The 19203-nt window shown below is 29.4% G+C and overlaps 1 protein-coding gene across 1 annotated transcript; it reads right to left on the bottom strand.

The window, feature by feature from the left end:
• Positions 1 to 15324: 15324 nt before the first annotated feature.
• Positions 15325 to 16959, bottom strand: LOC102606392 (LOB domain-containing protein 40-like). The gene is made up of 2 exons (XM_006344075.2): positions 16735 to 16959; positions 15325 to 16232 (listed from the first exon to the last, which is right to left on the bottom strand). Exons 1-2 carry the CDS (start codon positions 16922 to 16924, stop codon positions 15661 to 15663), a joined length of 762 nt encoding a protein of 253 aa, XP_006344137.1. The 5' UTR covers positions 16925 to 16959; the 3' UTR covers positions 15325 to 15660.
• Between the last annotated feature and the right edge of the window lie 2244 nt (positions 16960 to 19203).

Here is a 19203-nt window from a genome sequence, read left to right as displayed (position 1 = left end):
GAACTTCAGATTTCTAGATCAGTCATCGTTTCTGCATTAAGGAGGTTTTTAGTTGGTGAGATAAAGAATGATATTAATCCCACAGTTAAATCATAAATGTGAGATTATGTCATCTAGAGTTTGATTGATGGAATAAGGGATAACAAAGTCCTAAAGTAATGAAAATAGCTATTTCATATGGAAGTTCGGATAACTAGGGCAATGTAATATATATCCTTATTTATCTCATCTCATATATCACAGGAGCTCTAATGATACAATTTTAAACCCTAGGTGTCACTTTGTTCTTATGATATACTTTTAAATGATCATTAATCTCTAACTACAAGAGAGTGTTTGGATAATCATATATAAAATCATAACAATGTGTAATAATTAACATAAAATGTGACTTTTAACCGAAATATTAATTTAGAAAAGATTGAAAATGTAGAAGTTTGAAGTTGACCGGCAAAATGATTAAGAGTGGACCTGCTAGTATTAAATATAGAACTTGGCATTTTCTCATATGTCTATGTGGTTAACATGCCTACTTGGACCCATTCATCTTTTCATCGTTAGGAAAGACGGAGTTGGATTCAGAATTTAAAATTTACGTAAATTTTTAAAACGTTCTCTAAGTTAATATTGAAATAATAACTAAGAGGATAGTCAAAAATTTATAAATATTTGATAAATAATTTAGTATATATACATGATTTAAGTAAAAAGTTACTAGATTTTCGTAAAGCCGTATATAGGCCTTTGAATCCGACTGTTGAAGAGAAAGAAAACTCATCACACTGTTGTGATTCTTTTTTATTGGGAAATAAAGAAATGAGAGAATATCGAATTTTATTTCTTTGGACGTGAGCTCAATTTCCTTATCTATTTAAATCTCCCTAGGTTTAGATTCGTTTAGGGCAAAGTATAATTTGCCTAAATTAATGGATTAAATCAAGAGAAAATTTCAAAAAATAGCAAATGTAATAAATATATTAAGGATCTGTAACTACAATTTCGATAATTGTGCTTCATAAATATAGTTCAGTTGTATATTTCTGTTTGTTTGTATATTTCGTAATATACAAATAGGGTAAATATATACAAATTCTATATTTATACATTTGAGAATTTTTCAGAGCTCCATTTGTATATTTCGCTTGCCAATATACAAACAAGATAATTTATTATATTTTTTCATAAATCGTATGCAAATAGGTAGGGTAAGCATATACAAAATTTTGAATTTATACAATCAAGAATCAAATTATACAGATTTAGGATTTATACAAATCAGACGAATTATACAAATCAGGCTAATAGAAAAATTGGGTGAAACTATAGCTGTAAATTAGAACTTTCCTAAAGAGTAACTATAACATTTAATATGGTTTAAATGTTTGTTATTTTGCACAATTTTCCCTTAAATTAATAGCTTGTTCGATCAAGCTAAATTTAAAAAATGCCTATTGAAAAAATTGAGGTGTTTGGCCAGACTTTTAGGATAAGTTAAGTCTTTTTGAGTGATAACAAAAAAAATTGAAACTGAAAAAAAATAAAAAATTCTCCATAAGTACTTTTTCAAACTTTGCCAAACACAAATCAATACTCTATCATTCCAATTTACAAACATATTTTCAAATTGATAATTAGCCAAATACAAATTATAATTCTTCATAAATATTTTTTACAAGAAATACTTTTTGAAATTAGCAAATTTTAAAAGCTTATCCAAAAAGATCCATAAACTTGAGCCTGTGATTTATAAATTATTTAATATAACTCTATTTAGTTATAGATAAAGTTTATTTTAACCCGTTCAAATTTAATTCAATCAATCCTATTTACAATTCCCTACCATTTTATGTGTAGAAAGTGAAATTGTTTTTTTCTTCACAATTCCCTACCATTTTATGTGTAGAAAGTGAAATTGTTTTTTTCTTCCTTAGAAGAATGTGACAAATGATGAATGATTGATGAGTAACTCAAATGCACACACATTTTTTCCTTAAAATTGACATTTCAATGGTCCTTTTATTATTTTTACTTATATCATTATTACAAAAAATGAAAATAAAAAAGTACATAAAGGGGACCGGGATTCTCCTTCTGGAATAAATTTTTGGACACATGACTATAAAGTCTCAAGGTTAAAAGGATTTTAAAAAGGAGGACAAAAGACAACTTATTGTTTGGATCTTTAGGTGAAAAAATAAAATAAAATAAAATAGGGAAAAGGGTTAGACGGAGAGTTCCCCATATTCCATTTCATTGGCAACTGAAATAGATCTAAACGGATTGCTTGGTACCCAGGGCTTCAAAAATGAATTGAAAATAATATCGCTTTGCTTGACCTGATCGTTGTGCCAAGGGCTGGTGGTGCCTTGAGCAGCTCTTAGTTCCGTTTGCCGGCCCCACGGCTTATTTCATCTCGATGTTTGAAAGATGTTCTGTTCACATACTCGTTTTCACACATAGGCACAGAGAGTCAGTCAAAACTCCACTTTTTAGAAAGAAGGGCCTACGACATAAGGCTCCTCCTACGAACCTATGAACCTCCGAACCTAAGGAATAGAGTTCAGCATCGGGAAGCCTACTCCTCGGGCTGTTCGGTACTTGAATATGCTTGCCGCGGAGAAAGACTACTTTTCTATTCGCTTGCCTGCGCGCCTCTACTCATGCGGGACTGACTGTGCAATACTAAGAATGGAGCACGCCGCCCGTCCATGGAGGCATTATGGTTGGAAGGCCTTCCTTAGCGGCCTCTTCCTCAAAAGGCAGGATTGAAGGCAAATGAGTAGAGACCCCTACAAGCATATGAAGTCGCGTTTTAAGGGCCTTTGGATGCCTTAGGGGGAAAACTCTCCAGTACAAGAGATATTTTATTCTTTCTGCTACTCCCGGGTATAGGTACATTACTTCACTTCAATTAGACAATATAAGAAAGCAAGGGCTTTTCTAAAAGGCTCCACGCATAATAACATAGCTTTTATCTCAGCTATCCTGTATGATAACACGACCGTTGGTGCCCTTCCGAGCCGAGAGATAAGGGATTGAAATTCATTGGACTGGACATGTCTTCTCCACGATCTCAGGGAAATGAAAAAAAATTCTCAAAGATCCATAAACAAATCTGTAAAGTTGTCTATAAATGTAAAATCATATATAACCCCTTATTTTGAGGCAACTATTCCATAGCCTCTTAGACTGCCTTGCCTGACCTTGAGCTCTTCGCTTCTCAGTGTTGACAAAACTAAAGGTGCGGACTGTTGATAGCTATAGGTTTAAGGTATGAAAATATTCTTTCTGTCTCCTCACTCCCTGACTCCATTCTCCGAAGGAAGGGCAGTTGAACTCATACTTGCCATTCAGAGGAATCGCTCCTCGGCAGTACTAGTCAGAACTAAACTCCTAACCTTTGAAATTGAGCTTCTCCGGTCCTGGGAGAGTTGCTTCTTTCTTTGACTTGGTTTGCCCACTTCAAAAGGTTTCCAGAAGACCTTATCCCTCAAACCTCATGTGGAAAGAGAGATTCCTTAGGTTGCTGTTTGAGAGAAGAGATATCCATTGGGACGAAGCTGACAGAATGGCACCCGCTTTCTTAAGGATCCTCGCTAATTCAACTAGTTTTCTTTTCCGGGAATGAACTAGCCTAGAGGAAATGGGCGTCAAGCCTATAAGTCAAGTACGCAAGAAGAAGGTCCTGACACAAGGTTAGAATTCTAGCCCTTCCAGAGTGGTATCTCACTGATGGCTCGGGCCTTCTTCGCCTTCCACCTAAGCTGTGCAGGAAAGGCCCAAAGCCAATCCCAGGGAACAGTATTCCTTGTAGGGTCAGCTTACCAATCGCTCTATTTTCTCTTTCCTGCCTACAGCTCACGACGTACTTTCCTTTCTTTGAGCGACTGACCTGGAACAGGCCTAAAGTGCGCAACTTATCCTTCTCTTCTCCGTTTCGTGGCTATCGGACCTGAACCCATTGAAAGTGAGAAAAGAAGTGTCGTAGCCTATCCTTCTATTCTCCATTGAGTGGTGAGGACCGTTATCCGTTGTTACTGAACCTGCTTGATTCGTTGTAGACTGCTTTCAAACCCCACTGAACTAAGAAAGAGTCTCGTATCGACCAAGTATTTACTTAGAATAGATCTGTTTTGATAGATCCGTTTTGGCTTTCCTATTCCATAGATCTTCCCTGAAGAACGGAATGGATTGATCTGACCCACAATCTGTCTCTTCAACCTTTGAGTAGACCATAGGCGGGACTCTCTTTCGCCTAGGCAGAGAGGAGGGAATGTAAGACGAGACTGATTCAAGAGTCTTGGACAGAAGGGAGGGGACGGAGACGGAGCTTCCTTCTTGCCTTTCATCATTTCAGGAAAGCTTATTTGAGCAGAGAATTTCCTTTTAGTACAATTTCTTTTCTCCTCATTTCTTTCATAGACAGAAAGGTAAGTAAAAACAACCCCGACATTAATAAACCACGAGCAAGTCAGATTGGGATCCCCAATGACAAGCGAACGGGCATTTTCGGGTCCAGAACAAACAAAAGAAGGGAAAGGCGGGTGGTTGAGACAGTGTAGTCCGTTTTCACAAGAGTACGGAGCTTCAAATTAAAGAACTCTGTTTCCTGTGGGAGGGCGAAAGCTAAGGAAGGCTGTTTCCAAGGGCGGCAGGCAGGATAAATAAGGTGTGTAAGGCAGGGCCAAAGAAATATATTCAAACTTTGATCAAAATTGTTGTTACAATACCGAACTTTGGAAAGAACCTGTTACCCCACTGCACTATTTAATAGTGTATTTTAAAAAATATATATGTGCCCGCGTGGACACATTACTATTTATAATGATGCAATATTTATGATGTCCACGTAGACACAGATATACCTTTAAAATACACTATTAAATAGTGCAAGGGTAAAAGATCCTTTCCAAAGTTCGATATCGTTATAGCAATTTCGGTCAAAATTCGGATATATTTCAGACCTTTTTCCCAATAAAATATTATTATTATGTTTCTTTTATTTGATATTTTTATTATAACTTCTTTATTTTTGTATTTTTTAAATTTATTTTGGAAAACATTTTGATTGAATCAAATGCGGAATATCTATGAAAAACAATCTTTGTATCATGGAAAATAGGATAAAATTTGCGTACACTTTATTCTCATCAAATTTGACTTGTGAGATTAGACGAAATTGTTGTTGTTGTACTTGTGATAAATTGAATGGTTGACGAGTTTTTTAAAATTCATTTTACATTGGCTAATGACTACTATACCCTTGACAAAGATCTATAGACAAAGTATTAGTGAAAGTGGTTTAAAAAATGTCGGAGCTAGATTTTCATTAATGTTTGATCGAATTCAATAACTTTGCTTTTTTGTCGAATTGTATTGACGCCTTGACAGTTTTCGTGGTTTCTTCCAAATTGCCAAATTAGGATAGCTAATGTCAATAAGCAAAATTGGGCTCAATGATGCCATTTATTGGGCCAAATTACCAAGAAACACCTAATCCATGTATAAAAGCCCATAAATGAATGGGCTTCTCTAATGGGCTTTATAATATAAATCGAGTCAAGAATCTTAGTTCCAAAACCACTTCGAATAATTGGTCCAATAGGCCCATTGTACAATAGCACATGTATACTAACTTCTACTTTGTATATCAAATTTGAAGACATTTGGAGTTAATTTGAATCAATTCTGAAAGCAACAAGGCTAAAAAGTGATCTCAGGAATTCCAACCGCATGAACTCCAATCTTATCTATGTCACAGGTTTGATGATCGCTAACACAAACAAAACCAATTTCATAACTTTTTTTGCAGGCAGAAGGAAAGAGAAAACGAGTGAAACGAAGTGGAGCAAGGGGGAGGGAGGATCTACTTGGAATTGTTGTTGTGCCGTAATTTGACTATCTCTAGAAAAATCACTTTTTGAAATGTTCTAAGTATAAAACAATTTGAGAAATACTTAGAAAGAGTCGCCACTTAATTTTTTAAAGAAATTAAGAAAACTTATAATTTCCAAAGAATTAAACAGAAAAAATCATTTGAAAATACCAAAAGAGGGTTCGGGGTTCAATTTACACTTCGAGAAGGGTTTAAGCATTCGAAATGCCCGCTAACATGCGATTGACCTGCGACTTGACTAAAATGTATTTGACTATTTTTTGAAAAGATAACATAAAAATATATAATAACTTACACAATTCGATTAAGTTTTGAAAAATAACTAAGGAATGAACCATTTTATCCTATCTTTTTAGAGGAAGAGACCTAAAATGAAAATATTTGAATTAAGATGCAAGTGATTAGAAAATTAATAAAACTAGACTAATTAGAATTTATTTAGTTTATTTTAAAATATATTAAACCAATTTAATAAATTAAAGTATGAAAAATCATTTTTTTTTGAATTGATTGACTAACCCTTTTTTAAAAAATAACTAAGTATGTATTTATTTATTTATTTGTTTACCCTACTAGATTAACTTTGAGAAAATAGTTAAACAAAGAGCGATTTTATCTCTTAGGAAAAATGGGACCTTAATTGAAATATTTGATTTAGAGACAAGTAATAAGAATTTTAACGAAACTAAATTAGTTGGTTTTTATTTGAGTCATTTTTGGTTTATGAATAAAAAAACATATATATATATATATATATATATATATATATATATATATATATATATATATATATATATATATATATATATATATATATATATATATATATATATATATATATATATATATATATATATATATATATATATATATATATATATATATATATATATATATATATATATATATATATATATATATATATATATATATATATATATATATATATATATATATATATATATATATATATATATATATATATATATATATATATATATATATATATATATATATATATATATATATATATATATATATATATATATATATATATATATATATATATATATATATATATATATATATATATATATATATATATATATATATATATATATATATATATATATATATATATATATATATATATATATATATATATATATATATATATATATATATATATATATATATATATATATATATATATATATATATATATATATATATATATATATATATATATATATATATATATATATATATATATATATATATATATATATATATATATATATATATATATATATATATATATATATATATATATATATATATATATATATATATATATATATATATATATATATATATATATATATATATATATATATATATATATATATATATATATATATATATATATATATATATATATATATATATATATATATATATATATATATATATATATATATATATATATATATATATATATATATATATATATATATATATATATATATATATATATATATATATATATATATATATATATATATATATATATATATATATATATATATATATATATATATATATATATATATATATATATATATATATTTTAAATACAAATTGTACTTGGCTCTCTTGTACATATGAGATGAGAATAACAAAGAGCTCTAACAACAAGATAAGATAGGCTATTTATTTTTATTTTTAACTAGATTGACAATGAGAAAGGGGCAGAGATAGCCATCCTTATTCTTGGCCAGATTTATGCTTGAATAATATTGAAATTTTGAACCAAAGAACCACCAACCAAAGGATGCCAATTGACACCAGAATAAAGAAACTACATGGACCAAAAACACTGCCAACATGAACAAAAATAACCACGACATGGATTACAATATTTATCGTATCAAACATATATCACATATTGCTCTCATCATGATGTAAATTAGATGGAATAAAATTTGATCAAACATAAAGATTAGGACATGAATCATGTGCATAATGAGAAGCTATATCCCAAAGCTAAACTGACATATCAGATAGTACACTAGAATACGAATAGAAGGTGAAAATCAACACGAGGCAAAACGGATTCTACGAAATGGGTGACTAAAATCCAAGCTAAGAATTGAAACTTCGGCACAACAAAGGATACAACAAATAAACTCAAACCATAGTATCTCCTATACGAGAAAAATCGCAAACAACATACCAATACCGACGCTTTAAACGCCAAAATAAAAGCTGATCAAAATGGAGATTCACATACTTAAAAACAAACAGAATCAGATTTACAAAAAAAAAATTAAAAAAATCGAACTGCTCAATAAGAAGGAAAACGGGGTAATCAGCTAACAACAATAACAAAATAATCAATATATCAAGAATATACAAGAATTTAAATAAGACGATGAAAGTTTACCTTTAAAAGGGCAGCGACTGGAACGAATGAGTTTGAGAGAAGCGATTCTTCTACCACGAAATCTTAATACGGACAGCAAGCCAAGAGAATCGGAACTTAGAATCGAAGGATTAAATGCGAAATTCTAAAGTGTAAAGTGCTTATTTGCTGAAAACTCCAACTTCTAAAAAAAAAGAACTCCCCTTACAGTGACTAAAATAGATAAATATATAGATGGAAATTAGGGGGAAATCGTGTGAAATATTGAATTCCAAATTTGAATTCAATCTGCCCCTTTTCAAGACAACAGTAAAAAGCTTTGAAAAAATCCCTTAAAATGAGGGAAAGGGGACGTGAGGGTGATGGGTATGCAGGGTATGGGTTCTGGCAAGGTAAGAGACGCAATTTCCGGGTTGATTTAGCGTGAAGAAGACGAAGGCAAGTATGGGGTGGGGTCGCTGCTGCTGATTGCTGATTTTCAGCGAGGAAGATGAAGTTGGGCGGTGGGGTACTGTGTATGTACGTATGGTATGATGTATTGGGGATGTTTGGATTGGGTTTCTTGAATTGAAATGGGTATTATTTGTGTATAGAAAGAGTGGGCCGGCTGGGAAAGGGAAATTGGGCTGGAGGAATATTGAATGGTAATGAAGAAATGGGCTGCTGGTAATTGGGAAAAAGGGCCCAAAATTCGGTCCTTTAAATGGGTTGAGGATGAAATACACTTGGTCAGAATTGGACTAGGCTTTGGCCATATAAATTTAAATTATGGCCAATTGGAAATTATAGATGTAACCATACTTAATTAATTAGGACAAGTTTGACTAGTATTTTAAATAAGACGAATTAAAATAAATTAATTAATAAGCTTCTTGATTTCAACAAAATAAAATAATTAACTTAATTATAAACTAATTAGCTCAAAATATAAGCTATTGATTAATTAAATTAAATAACCAAATATTTAAATAAAACTAAAATCTTCTTGAGACAAATTTCGAATAATCATAAAATATACTAATTATATACATAATTATGTAAAACATATATATCATCTAAGATTTATGAAAAGTGACAAACTATTTAAAAATCTTGTAAACTATATTATTATTATTATTATTATTATTATTTATTTGTTTTTATTTTTATTATTATTAAAAAAAATTTTAGAAATTTTATAAAACTAATTATTTTAAATCGTTTGAAATTGGAGAAGCTCAAAATGATTAATTTATATTGTGGAGGGTCAAAATTGGGTGTCAACAATTGTCTGTCAGTGAATCCAAAGTATGACATAGACAGAGGAAAGAAAATCCCATACATGCCAAAGGTATATCTGAGACCTTCTACACATCATGATAAGTTGATCACGAGGATTTAACCACAAATCCTGGTAAAACTCCATAACTTATTGTTAAAATAAGTTTGGACCAATATCAAATAAGAAATTCTGGTGATCGAAGGCCATAATTTTGCATTAAAATCCCGATGAATCATCACAAGTTATCATGTCAACTGTCAGGACGAGCTTTCCGTTTCTGGCACAGAGACCATTTTCCTGAAACTTTTCTCAATACATTCAAAATTTAAAAATAATTTTTTTATGTTATGTTGTTTTTACCCTTTATGTTATAGTTAGGAAGAAAATAACATAACATAAAAAATAAAATAAAATAATCTCTCTTGGCATGACTGTCTATGCCATCACTTTGTTGGAAAGTGTTATTTACCTACTTCCTAAATTATTATGTTTAATAATATTAATTATTGTTTTCTAGTAATTAACCCTCTTCCATGATTGTCCAATTCTATTTATTTTTAAAAAGTACTAACTCTTTTATGCTGTGAAGAATCAACACTGCTCATAAAGGCCCTTAATAATAATCAAACAAGTCCTTATCAAGATCGTAATAAAGCACTTATCCATTAAATTATCATAATATGGCTATCACTAATTATTAAATATTAATTAAGCATCTAATGACTAATTAGGGTTGAAATGTCTAATCCATATGGTATTATTTTATTCTAATTATGCGGGGAAACTTCACCGTTTTGCTAATCTCTATCAAATTCAATCTGAAATATTATTATATTAGTAAATTGCTTGATTAGTTTAATTCAAAAGCCTAATCAAGATACTTTACGTTTCCTATTACCCACTAAACAAATTTACCTCATTTTTTAAATCAGTGATTAAAAGTAGTCTTAGTGCAAAGGATCTCCTAATTAAATATTGAAAAAACAGAGGTTAATAGCACTTTTGATCCTTAAATTATTGATAAATTCTTCTTTGATCCTTGTGCTGTTCGATTACTTCATATAGAAAATATGTTATATTTGACTATTTATATATAAAACTATACTACTATCAAATATGAAATAACAATAATTATGATACATTTGTGAATATATCTGAGCAACATGATTTAAAGTGCACAAATTTAATTCATGGAATGTTTAATGTGCTTAGAGACTAAAATAAGATTCTTTTTTTCAATTACTTTCGACCAAAATGCTAATAACCCATTCATTTAACTCTTTCTTTGACAAAATTGGATGTAGAAGTCAAGAATCAGGTTTAATATGCTTAGTTCGATGTCATAAAAATTAAAACAATAATTTATCCATAATTAGGGATAAAAAAATTGCTCATTAATCAATTAGTTTAACTCTTTCTTTGAGGAAATTGAATGTACAAGTCGGGAATCACGGTTTGCACGTAATATTCAACAAATGGAATTAAATAATTCTTTTAACACGTAATATTTTATTTAAGGAATTACAACTTGCATTTTTTTTATATTTGTGAAGTAAATATAATAAATAGGAAGAAAAGTAAAAGTTTTCTTGTTGTATTTTTTATTAATATAATCTATGGTGGACTATTAGGCAGATTCAAGTATATACCATAAAAAAAAATGGAATCCATGTCTGATGACTTTGACAGAGTTTTAATTTAAGAAGAAAAAGAAAGAAAGAGAAAACTCTTTATTAGTTGACCATATAATAAGAGTATTATCTTTTTAATATATATACTAATGATTAAATAATTAGTTAAGCCAATCAAATTGGATGATTTGAATATAAGTTGTGATCCAATAATAAGATAGCCGTGTCTATGATAAACTTAGGAGTGGGAGTAAATACCGACAAATGATTAGATCGAATCAAATTATATCAGTCATTTCTTCATTTTATTTGATTTTCAGTTATAGGGTCTCAATTCTACGGTTTATCATAAAATTGTTAAAATTGTATATTAACTTTTATTTTTACATAAAAAAATAATTTCCTAATTTATATGATGCCATTTTATGTGTATTTTGTTAATGTTCTACCATTTATGTGAAAAACAGCCCACGCACGACTCCCTATATATTGACTATAATATTGATTAAAGTATATTAACCCTCCATGATGTATTTTAGTGCTAGAGCTGATGTGTTTTTGTTATTAGATACAAGAAATAATATGAACTTTTTTTGTTTAGGTTTCTGATATTCGAAATATAATGACTTGACTGATTAATTTGAATTTGTTTGGATAGATTCATCAACGGAGTAAAATATTTTTTGGTTTCTACAAAAATTTATTCACTCATAAAACTCGAACTGTGAAAGAGGGTGAACTGATAAAAGCAAGTAAAAGAGAGATTAATAACTTTATTTAAAAAAATTGTATATGACATTTTAGATAAATAGACTTAGCACAAGTCTATAAAATATGCATATATTTAGGCTCAATCATAACGTAGCTCAGAAGACATATTCACAACCAAATCAAACAACAAATGTCATTATAGTTATAATAATATACAAGAAATATTTTTTGCACAATTAAAGCCGTACACCACAACCTCAAGATTCTTTTGCTATATATTACTCCTTAAGGAGTATATATTTTTGTCCAAGTACTCCAATAGAATTTTTCTATTTTCAAGAATTTAAATTAGGAATCTTTGGGTAACAATGAAATGATTCTAATTATTTCATTACCATCTATATTATATTGTTATTTCTTCTGAGTTCTGAGGACAATTTTTCCAAAAAAATAAATGATAGGTACCCACTAATAATTATGTAAAGTTGATTATATCCAAAAACTAGCTAGCATCAAGACAGTGATATTAGTGATTATTTTATTAATTAATAAAACTATGAGGCGACCTGCCAAAGCAAATTTTTAAAAAAATATTAAGAAATTTTTTTATATTAAATAATATAATTGGATTACCAAATCATGGCTCCACATGTTTGCATAATGGAAACTTGAACACAATGAATCTAGATACTATCGTCACTTCAGCTTGTTAATAAAATAATCAAACTCTTTAATTAACAATTAATTATTATATTATTAGTTATTAATTAATATTAATAAATCACTTTCATGCCAATTTTCGTCACCCATGCTGTCATCTTATAATTTTTAAAGAAAGCTTGTGCCTGGCAAATGATTTTTATTCAACCATAAAAACTGCAAATTGTTGTTGGAGGTTAGAAGATGAAAGTACTAATCGTTACTTGAAAAATATATTTTAAATTAAGGACTTAGGGTGTGTTTGGTATGAAAGGAAGACATTTTCTATGAAAACTAAGTGAGTTCTTGCTTATATTCTAGTGTTTAATAAGTGTGTAACGAAAAAAAAAATTCCCAATGACAATTACATAATCAAAATTTCCAGTAAGAGAGAATCAAAATATATATAAGGAAAAAAAAGTTGAGAAATTCAATATATATATATATATACACACACATTTATTTAGCATGTACATATAATATAATTATTAGACGAAACATGTTTGGATGAATCCCTTTCTACTTCCTAGCTCAGACCATATATTTATATGTAATTTAGGAAAATATCGTGAATGGGGTGAAGTGGAAATTGGGGTTAGGGCGGAGGGAGGTGGGGTGTTGGGGATAGGAAGGAGACAATGATCAGCTTGATCAATGCAACTTATCAAACTTGTTTTCTCTTTTCCTACTAGCTAAAACAATCATTTTTTAAAGATATTCGTTTTCTCTAGAGAATCTTTTTAAATATATCTTAACTAATCGAATATGAAAAACTTTTGATACTTTTTTGAGAAAATATTTTTCTCTATACCAAATATATATACCTTTAGTGTTTGCAAGAATATTATATAATATTGTAGATTTTTTTAATTTCAAGTTGGATTTGGAATATATATGTTATATGTGACAAACCAACAAGGCTTGGCAACAAGTCAGCAATCCATAATGCCATTGTTTTATACTCTTTCTTAATTGAGAAGCTTCCAAATATCATTTGAGTTGAAAACATTCACAAATTGTTGGTTAGTACATAAGTTGCCAATTAAAACTTTAAGCTAATATGATAGAAATAATATAATAATATAGAACAAATATTATAAGCTATGGTTGTATGTGATGTAAGCTATTAGCTATATAATTGGATATGTTACATGTTAATATTAGAATTAGTCAACTTTTTCCCCCTTACACCATACCACACGCACCATTTTTAATTTTTCTTTATCTCCCCGTCTAAGTTTTTATTTAATTAATTTGATAAAACCATTTTAAACTTGCATTACAATTGGGGGAAATATTTTTTATGCAATTTTTACGATTTGAATTTAAGTTATATACATTTACAGTATACTGATTTTACATTATTAGTGCATAAAACTAGTTAACGTCAAAGACAATGCATCAATGAATGGAGTCATTAGATACGTGCTTCAAGATGATCATACTAATGAATGAGTTATAGATTTTTTTTTCTTGTAATTGTGATATTTAAATTAACTTGTGTGTCTCTCGATTAATATCATGAGATATTTGTCATGTTTCATCAACAACACGTATTTAATAATTTTGTTTGCCAAAGTAAAACAGATAAAAAGAAATTATTTAATATTTTTGATATTTACTATAAATTTAACGTAAGACTCCATAATTTTCAACAATTTCACTAACCACTACAATTTTGGATTACTAATCATCTCTCTATACTCTATTTCAATTAATACATGAGATGCACTTCTCTTTTTAATTTATTTCACATATTAGGAGAATTAGAGGGCAATTTAGAGGTCGAATCCAATAAATTTGTCCTTTTAACACTTAAAAGTCTGTTTATCATAGAATTTAGAATTCATAAAATTTACATTCGGAATCTACTTTAATACTAAAAAATAACATTCCTGACAATTAACACGCCTTGTCATCTCTCATTTTACCCTAACAAGAATTTATTGATAACTATACAAATGTTATAACATATCTATAACAAACACATATATCAAAAGTTTTTATATTTTCTTAAACTCTGATTCAAATTATGTCACATATTTTTAAAAAATATATATTTTTAATTGCATAGAAACCCCTAGATTCTTGGGGAAATGTCCACAACAGCTAGTCTAGCATGTTCCTCATGTCTATGATCCATAAATAAGGCAAAAGTAAAGCATAAACTTTTGTTTCCTCAAAAACTTGGCAAAATCCAAACTTTACTTACCCATTGCATGCATAGCATTTGTTGACAAAATTTCCTCCATGCATCCACGTGTTCTTCATCTTTTTTGGCCAATCAAAATCTAAGAAAAATATAAATCTAGTTAATTATATTAGGGTGGAAACAAAGATAAAATTCAAAATTTCAACTTAATGAGTCAAAAATATTGAATGTCATTAAACTCGTAGAGCAAATACCAACGTTAATTATAATTTTGTTATAGATTGTTTCAATTTCCTACTGAGATAACCAAGCAGAAGAAGTAAATATATTTTACCATATAAAGACAAATTAAAATGAGTAGCTTGGTATCGATGCCTTATTAGAATTGTGATTCTAAAGATTCAATCTCTAACGATAAGAACTAAAATTAAAATTTATCGTCCCTTCCTTTGTACCAAGTAGTACAAAGTAGCAAGTTCAGAACATAAGGATAATAATAAGTGCAAAATCCTCAAAAATACACAATTTGTTGCAACTAGTCATAGTTAATTAGATAGTACTATATTATTATTAATGATCACTTAGTCACTAATTGTGACAATTTCATTTCGTACATTGATCGATCACCAACATCTCTACATAATTACACTTCTTATCTCTTATCTATTTGTATATATGCCTCCAAAATAAAAAACCCAAAAAACAAAAAGTCTAGAGAAAACAAAAACAAACAAAAAAGATTACCATTAAAAAAAGGAAACTAGTTTTCCCTTTACTAAAAAAACCCAAAATGTTGTTTTTCAACATCAGGATGTGATGAGTCGACGTCAAGGTATCAAACGACTCCGTCAATAAGAGCTCTTGGGAGTCATCAGCCTGTTACTATTATGTTGGACTCATCAACCCAAGAGTAAGCTCTAATCCTACATGATCACCATCTTCCTCCAATTTCACCGGGTCAACCCGGTTCACCAACAGGGTCGGTTCAACCGTTTCAACCGAAAATGAGTCATGACTCGCGGCGCGTTTGATCAACTCATCATCTATCTCTTCAAATTGATCCCACCCCGTTATACTGAACTTCAACGGGGGTTGATTCTTCAACAAGTACTCCTCTGCTGCTTCAGCTTCCGCGGAAGCTGAAGCAACAGAATCAAAAGTACCCTTACGCTTGAGCCGCCCATTCCTAGTTTTGATGACTTGTTGGTTATCTGAGTTATTCTTTGAAACATGTCGTATGTCACAACCTTTTAACGGTACAATTTGATCAGTATTATTATTATTATTATCATCATCATCGTTATTGATTGGTACTTGCATGATTGTTGAGCCTTTGAGTACCGATTCGACAGCGTCTTGACAACGCTGCCAATTGCCGGAACACATTAACCCGACTGAACCGTTTACCGGGTTAATTATCCGGCCACAAGCTTCGTACAATAGAGACCTAAATATTGCTGAGAAAAAAAAAAACAATGTTAGTATTTTTCATTTGCATGTATACCTATCCTAACACAAATTCAAGATTTAAATCTTAAATTTAGAAAAAAAAATTAACATAAATAATTCGAATTAAAGTTACTGAATTTGAATGAACCACATCGAGTATATCCAATTAAATACTACCTTGTGCCATTTAACGATCTAGTTTTTGTGTGAATTATAAATATATTTAAAATTAAATCACAATAATTAATAAATAAAGTTGTGGTAAAAGAAAAATTCATTCAACTCTTCAAGTAATATGAAGGTAATTTAAGAAAATTAAATTTGTGATCTATTAAAAAAAATCTAAAAATAGTGAAGTAGTAATAATCTTTTTTTTTTAAAAAAAAAGTAACAAAAAAAAAGATTCATATAAAATAAAATAATCTTAATAGCTCAGTTGATAGAGTATCGATTTGTCAAAATTTTCCCCAATTACAAAAGAGAAGAGAAGATGGAGGAGGTAACATGTACCGGGACGGAGATGATCGGGACCAGCATTAATGAGATTGATGAGTCCGGCACGGCCGTAAAATTTTGCAAGGAAGACAGTAGCGTTGGCTTGTGAATCAGGTGATTTGATCCATTGAAGAGAGGGTCTTAAACTGCAATTTTCACTGCAACCTTTTCGAAGAACTCGACAACCATTGCAGCTCATTCTCATGCTTTTTTAGAGAGAAAAGAAAAATTATGAGCAATTTGAAGAAGAAAAAATGTTTATAGTGAAGGCGGAGAAATGGAGAAAAGGGGTATTTATCGAAGGAGAGAAGAAGAAAAAGGGGGGTGGGGTGGGGTGGGTGAGTGGGGTTGGTGCGGGGACGGGGGGTTTATGTCATGTTTGGGTGATCAAGTAATACCTGAAAAACAGAAATTGTTTTTTTTTAATTATTTTATTTTATATGAAATTATAAAGAAGTTCTCCCAATATTTGGGCCTCTTTTTGGGTTCACCTGGTGTGCCTTTTATGTGGAAAAAATAATAATAAATTTTGTTGTCTTTAGATTTTACTCTTGAAATTATATCGTAAATATTCTTTTGTTATACTCAAAATTTATTTTTAAGGAAAAATGAGATTTATCTATACTCTATAGTTTGACGGATCATCAATCACGGAATATTAAAATAATTTTACTTTTGTTTATATTGTTATAAACTTTTGAAATATGAATCATGTATTTGTTGGTTTCTTATTTTTAGTAATTATAAAAACTTATATTAATGAGAAACTTAAATCCAATTTATCTTTAGATTAAATTATGTATCCATTTTTTTAAAATGGAGATAAAGAAGGAAAATATTTTGTATAAAATGAAACGTATATATAAAGTATAATTTTATATTCGATTAATTAGCTTAGCATAAAATACAAAATAAATTGGTTCCACGTCTAAAAAAGGCCTGGCCTATCTAGAAGATATTTTAAAAAGTGATATCTTATTCTTTAATGATGAGTAGATAATTTAAGATCAGAGTAACAGTTGATTATAGACATAAGCAAATAATATTATTTTAGAATTATCAGATTTGTGAGTAAGTATTAATTTTGCAAGTCCAAATTGACTCACCTATTTATAACTCTGTTCAATTTAATTTGCTCAAATTTAATTTAACTGACATATTTAATACCTTTAATATTAATCGGACATGAAGCCACGAACACTTAAAATGATGTTGTCCTCGGGATTTTATATCATTTGCAAATATTATTTCCCATCAAAAAAATTATAAAATATGTCGATTTTTTTGAAAGAAAGTAAAGAGGTTAAAAAAATTCCACACAATCAATTTTTTAGACGCTATATAAATCTTTGTATATAACTAAGAAAACTAAAAGAAACACACAATTATTCAGTCAACGAAAAAAAAACAGACTGGTTCTTACAAATTTTTAATTCACATTAAAATACTATTTGACTTTAAAAAAAATTAAAAACAAACTTTGAATAATTTGTGGATTTGTTTGCATTTTGAAGTTTAAAAAAAAAAAACGTAATACGTCATGAACCTCAACGAAAGGGTTTGGGCTAATGATGGAGTCGACACAAATTTAGAACTTAAATTTTTAGATTTACCACATTAAATTCATTATAATATTAAAACTATGGATATAAATTATAATTATATCTGATTTATTAGCTTAGTAGTCAATAAAGTAACATAAGAATTATGACGTTTCTAATTTAATTCTCAATAAAGATAAAAAAAATTTAAAAAATATTTGTTCTAGTCTGAATGGACAAAGTTATTTGATATATATATTTAATGAAAGATAACATAAATCAAGGGAACAAAAAAAAATCCACTTTGATTAGCAATGACGAAATATGAAGAAGTAACATACGAAAGGGTCGATGAAAGTATATATTCTCCGAAAGGAGTCCAAACAAACCTCTCGACTCTATCTAACTCCGCCACGTCGATGAGGTGTCAATATGTTGCAAAAAGATTCCATTTCGAAAAAAGAAGCTGCGCGTGGAAACCACGTGAAGAATAAAGGAACAGCGTGCGGTTCGCCACATTTGTGTCACGTAAAACACCACCCACCCCTCACGGCCTTGGCCCCACCTAATTCTCCCGGTTTAAAGGAACTTTGTTCCCATAAAACCGGCTATTATTTAAAGACCGGTTATTTGTTAAACCGGGATTAGGAATCAGCCCGGTTTTTAATCCCCTCTGTGGGCGGCCCTAAGTGTTGTTGTTATTTAGTTGAGTCATTTATTTTTGTTTTTATTATACTATATATGGCCAATGCTTATCCTAATTGCCATTTGTTTGGACTTGTCTAAATTTTTTTTATTTTAATTCTTTTGATTTTAAGCATTAATATTTATATTGAGATCAGATTAAATTTAAATTTGTAGAGACGATGATTTTAGCATATTTATTTTATTCTCAAGTATTTAAATTAAAACATAGGGCTTGATTTAGTGCCTTTATTCATCT

This window comes from Solanum tuberosum, unplaced genomic scaffold (assembly GCF_000226075.1).
Source record: "Solanum tuberosum cultivar DM 1-3 516 R44 unplaced genomic scaffold, SolTub_3.0 scf00051, whole genome shotgun sequence".
Lineage (NCBI taxonomy): Eukaryota > Viridiplantae > Streptophyta > Magnoliopsida > Solanales > Solanaceae > Solanum > Solanum tuberosum.
The sequence above is the reverse complement of the archived record's forward strand: the minus strand, read 5'-3'. Positions and strand labels throughout refer to the sequence as shown.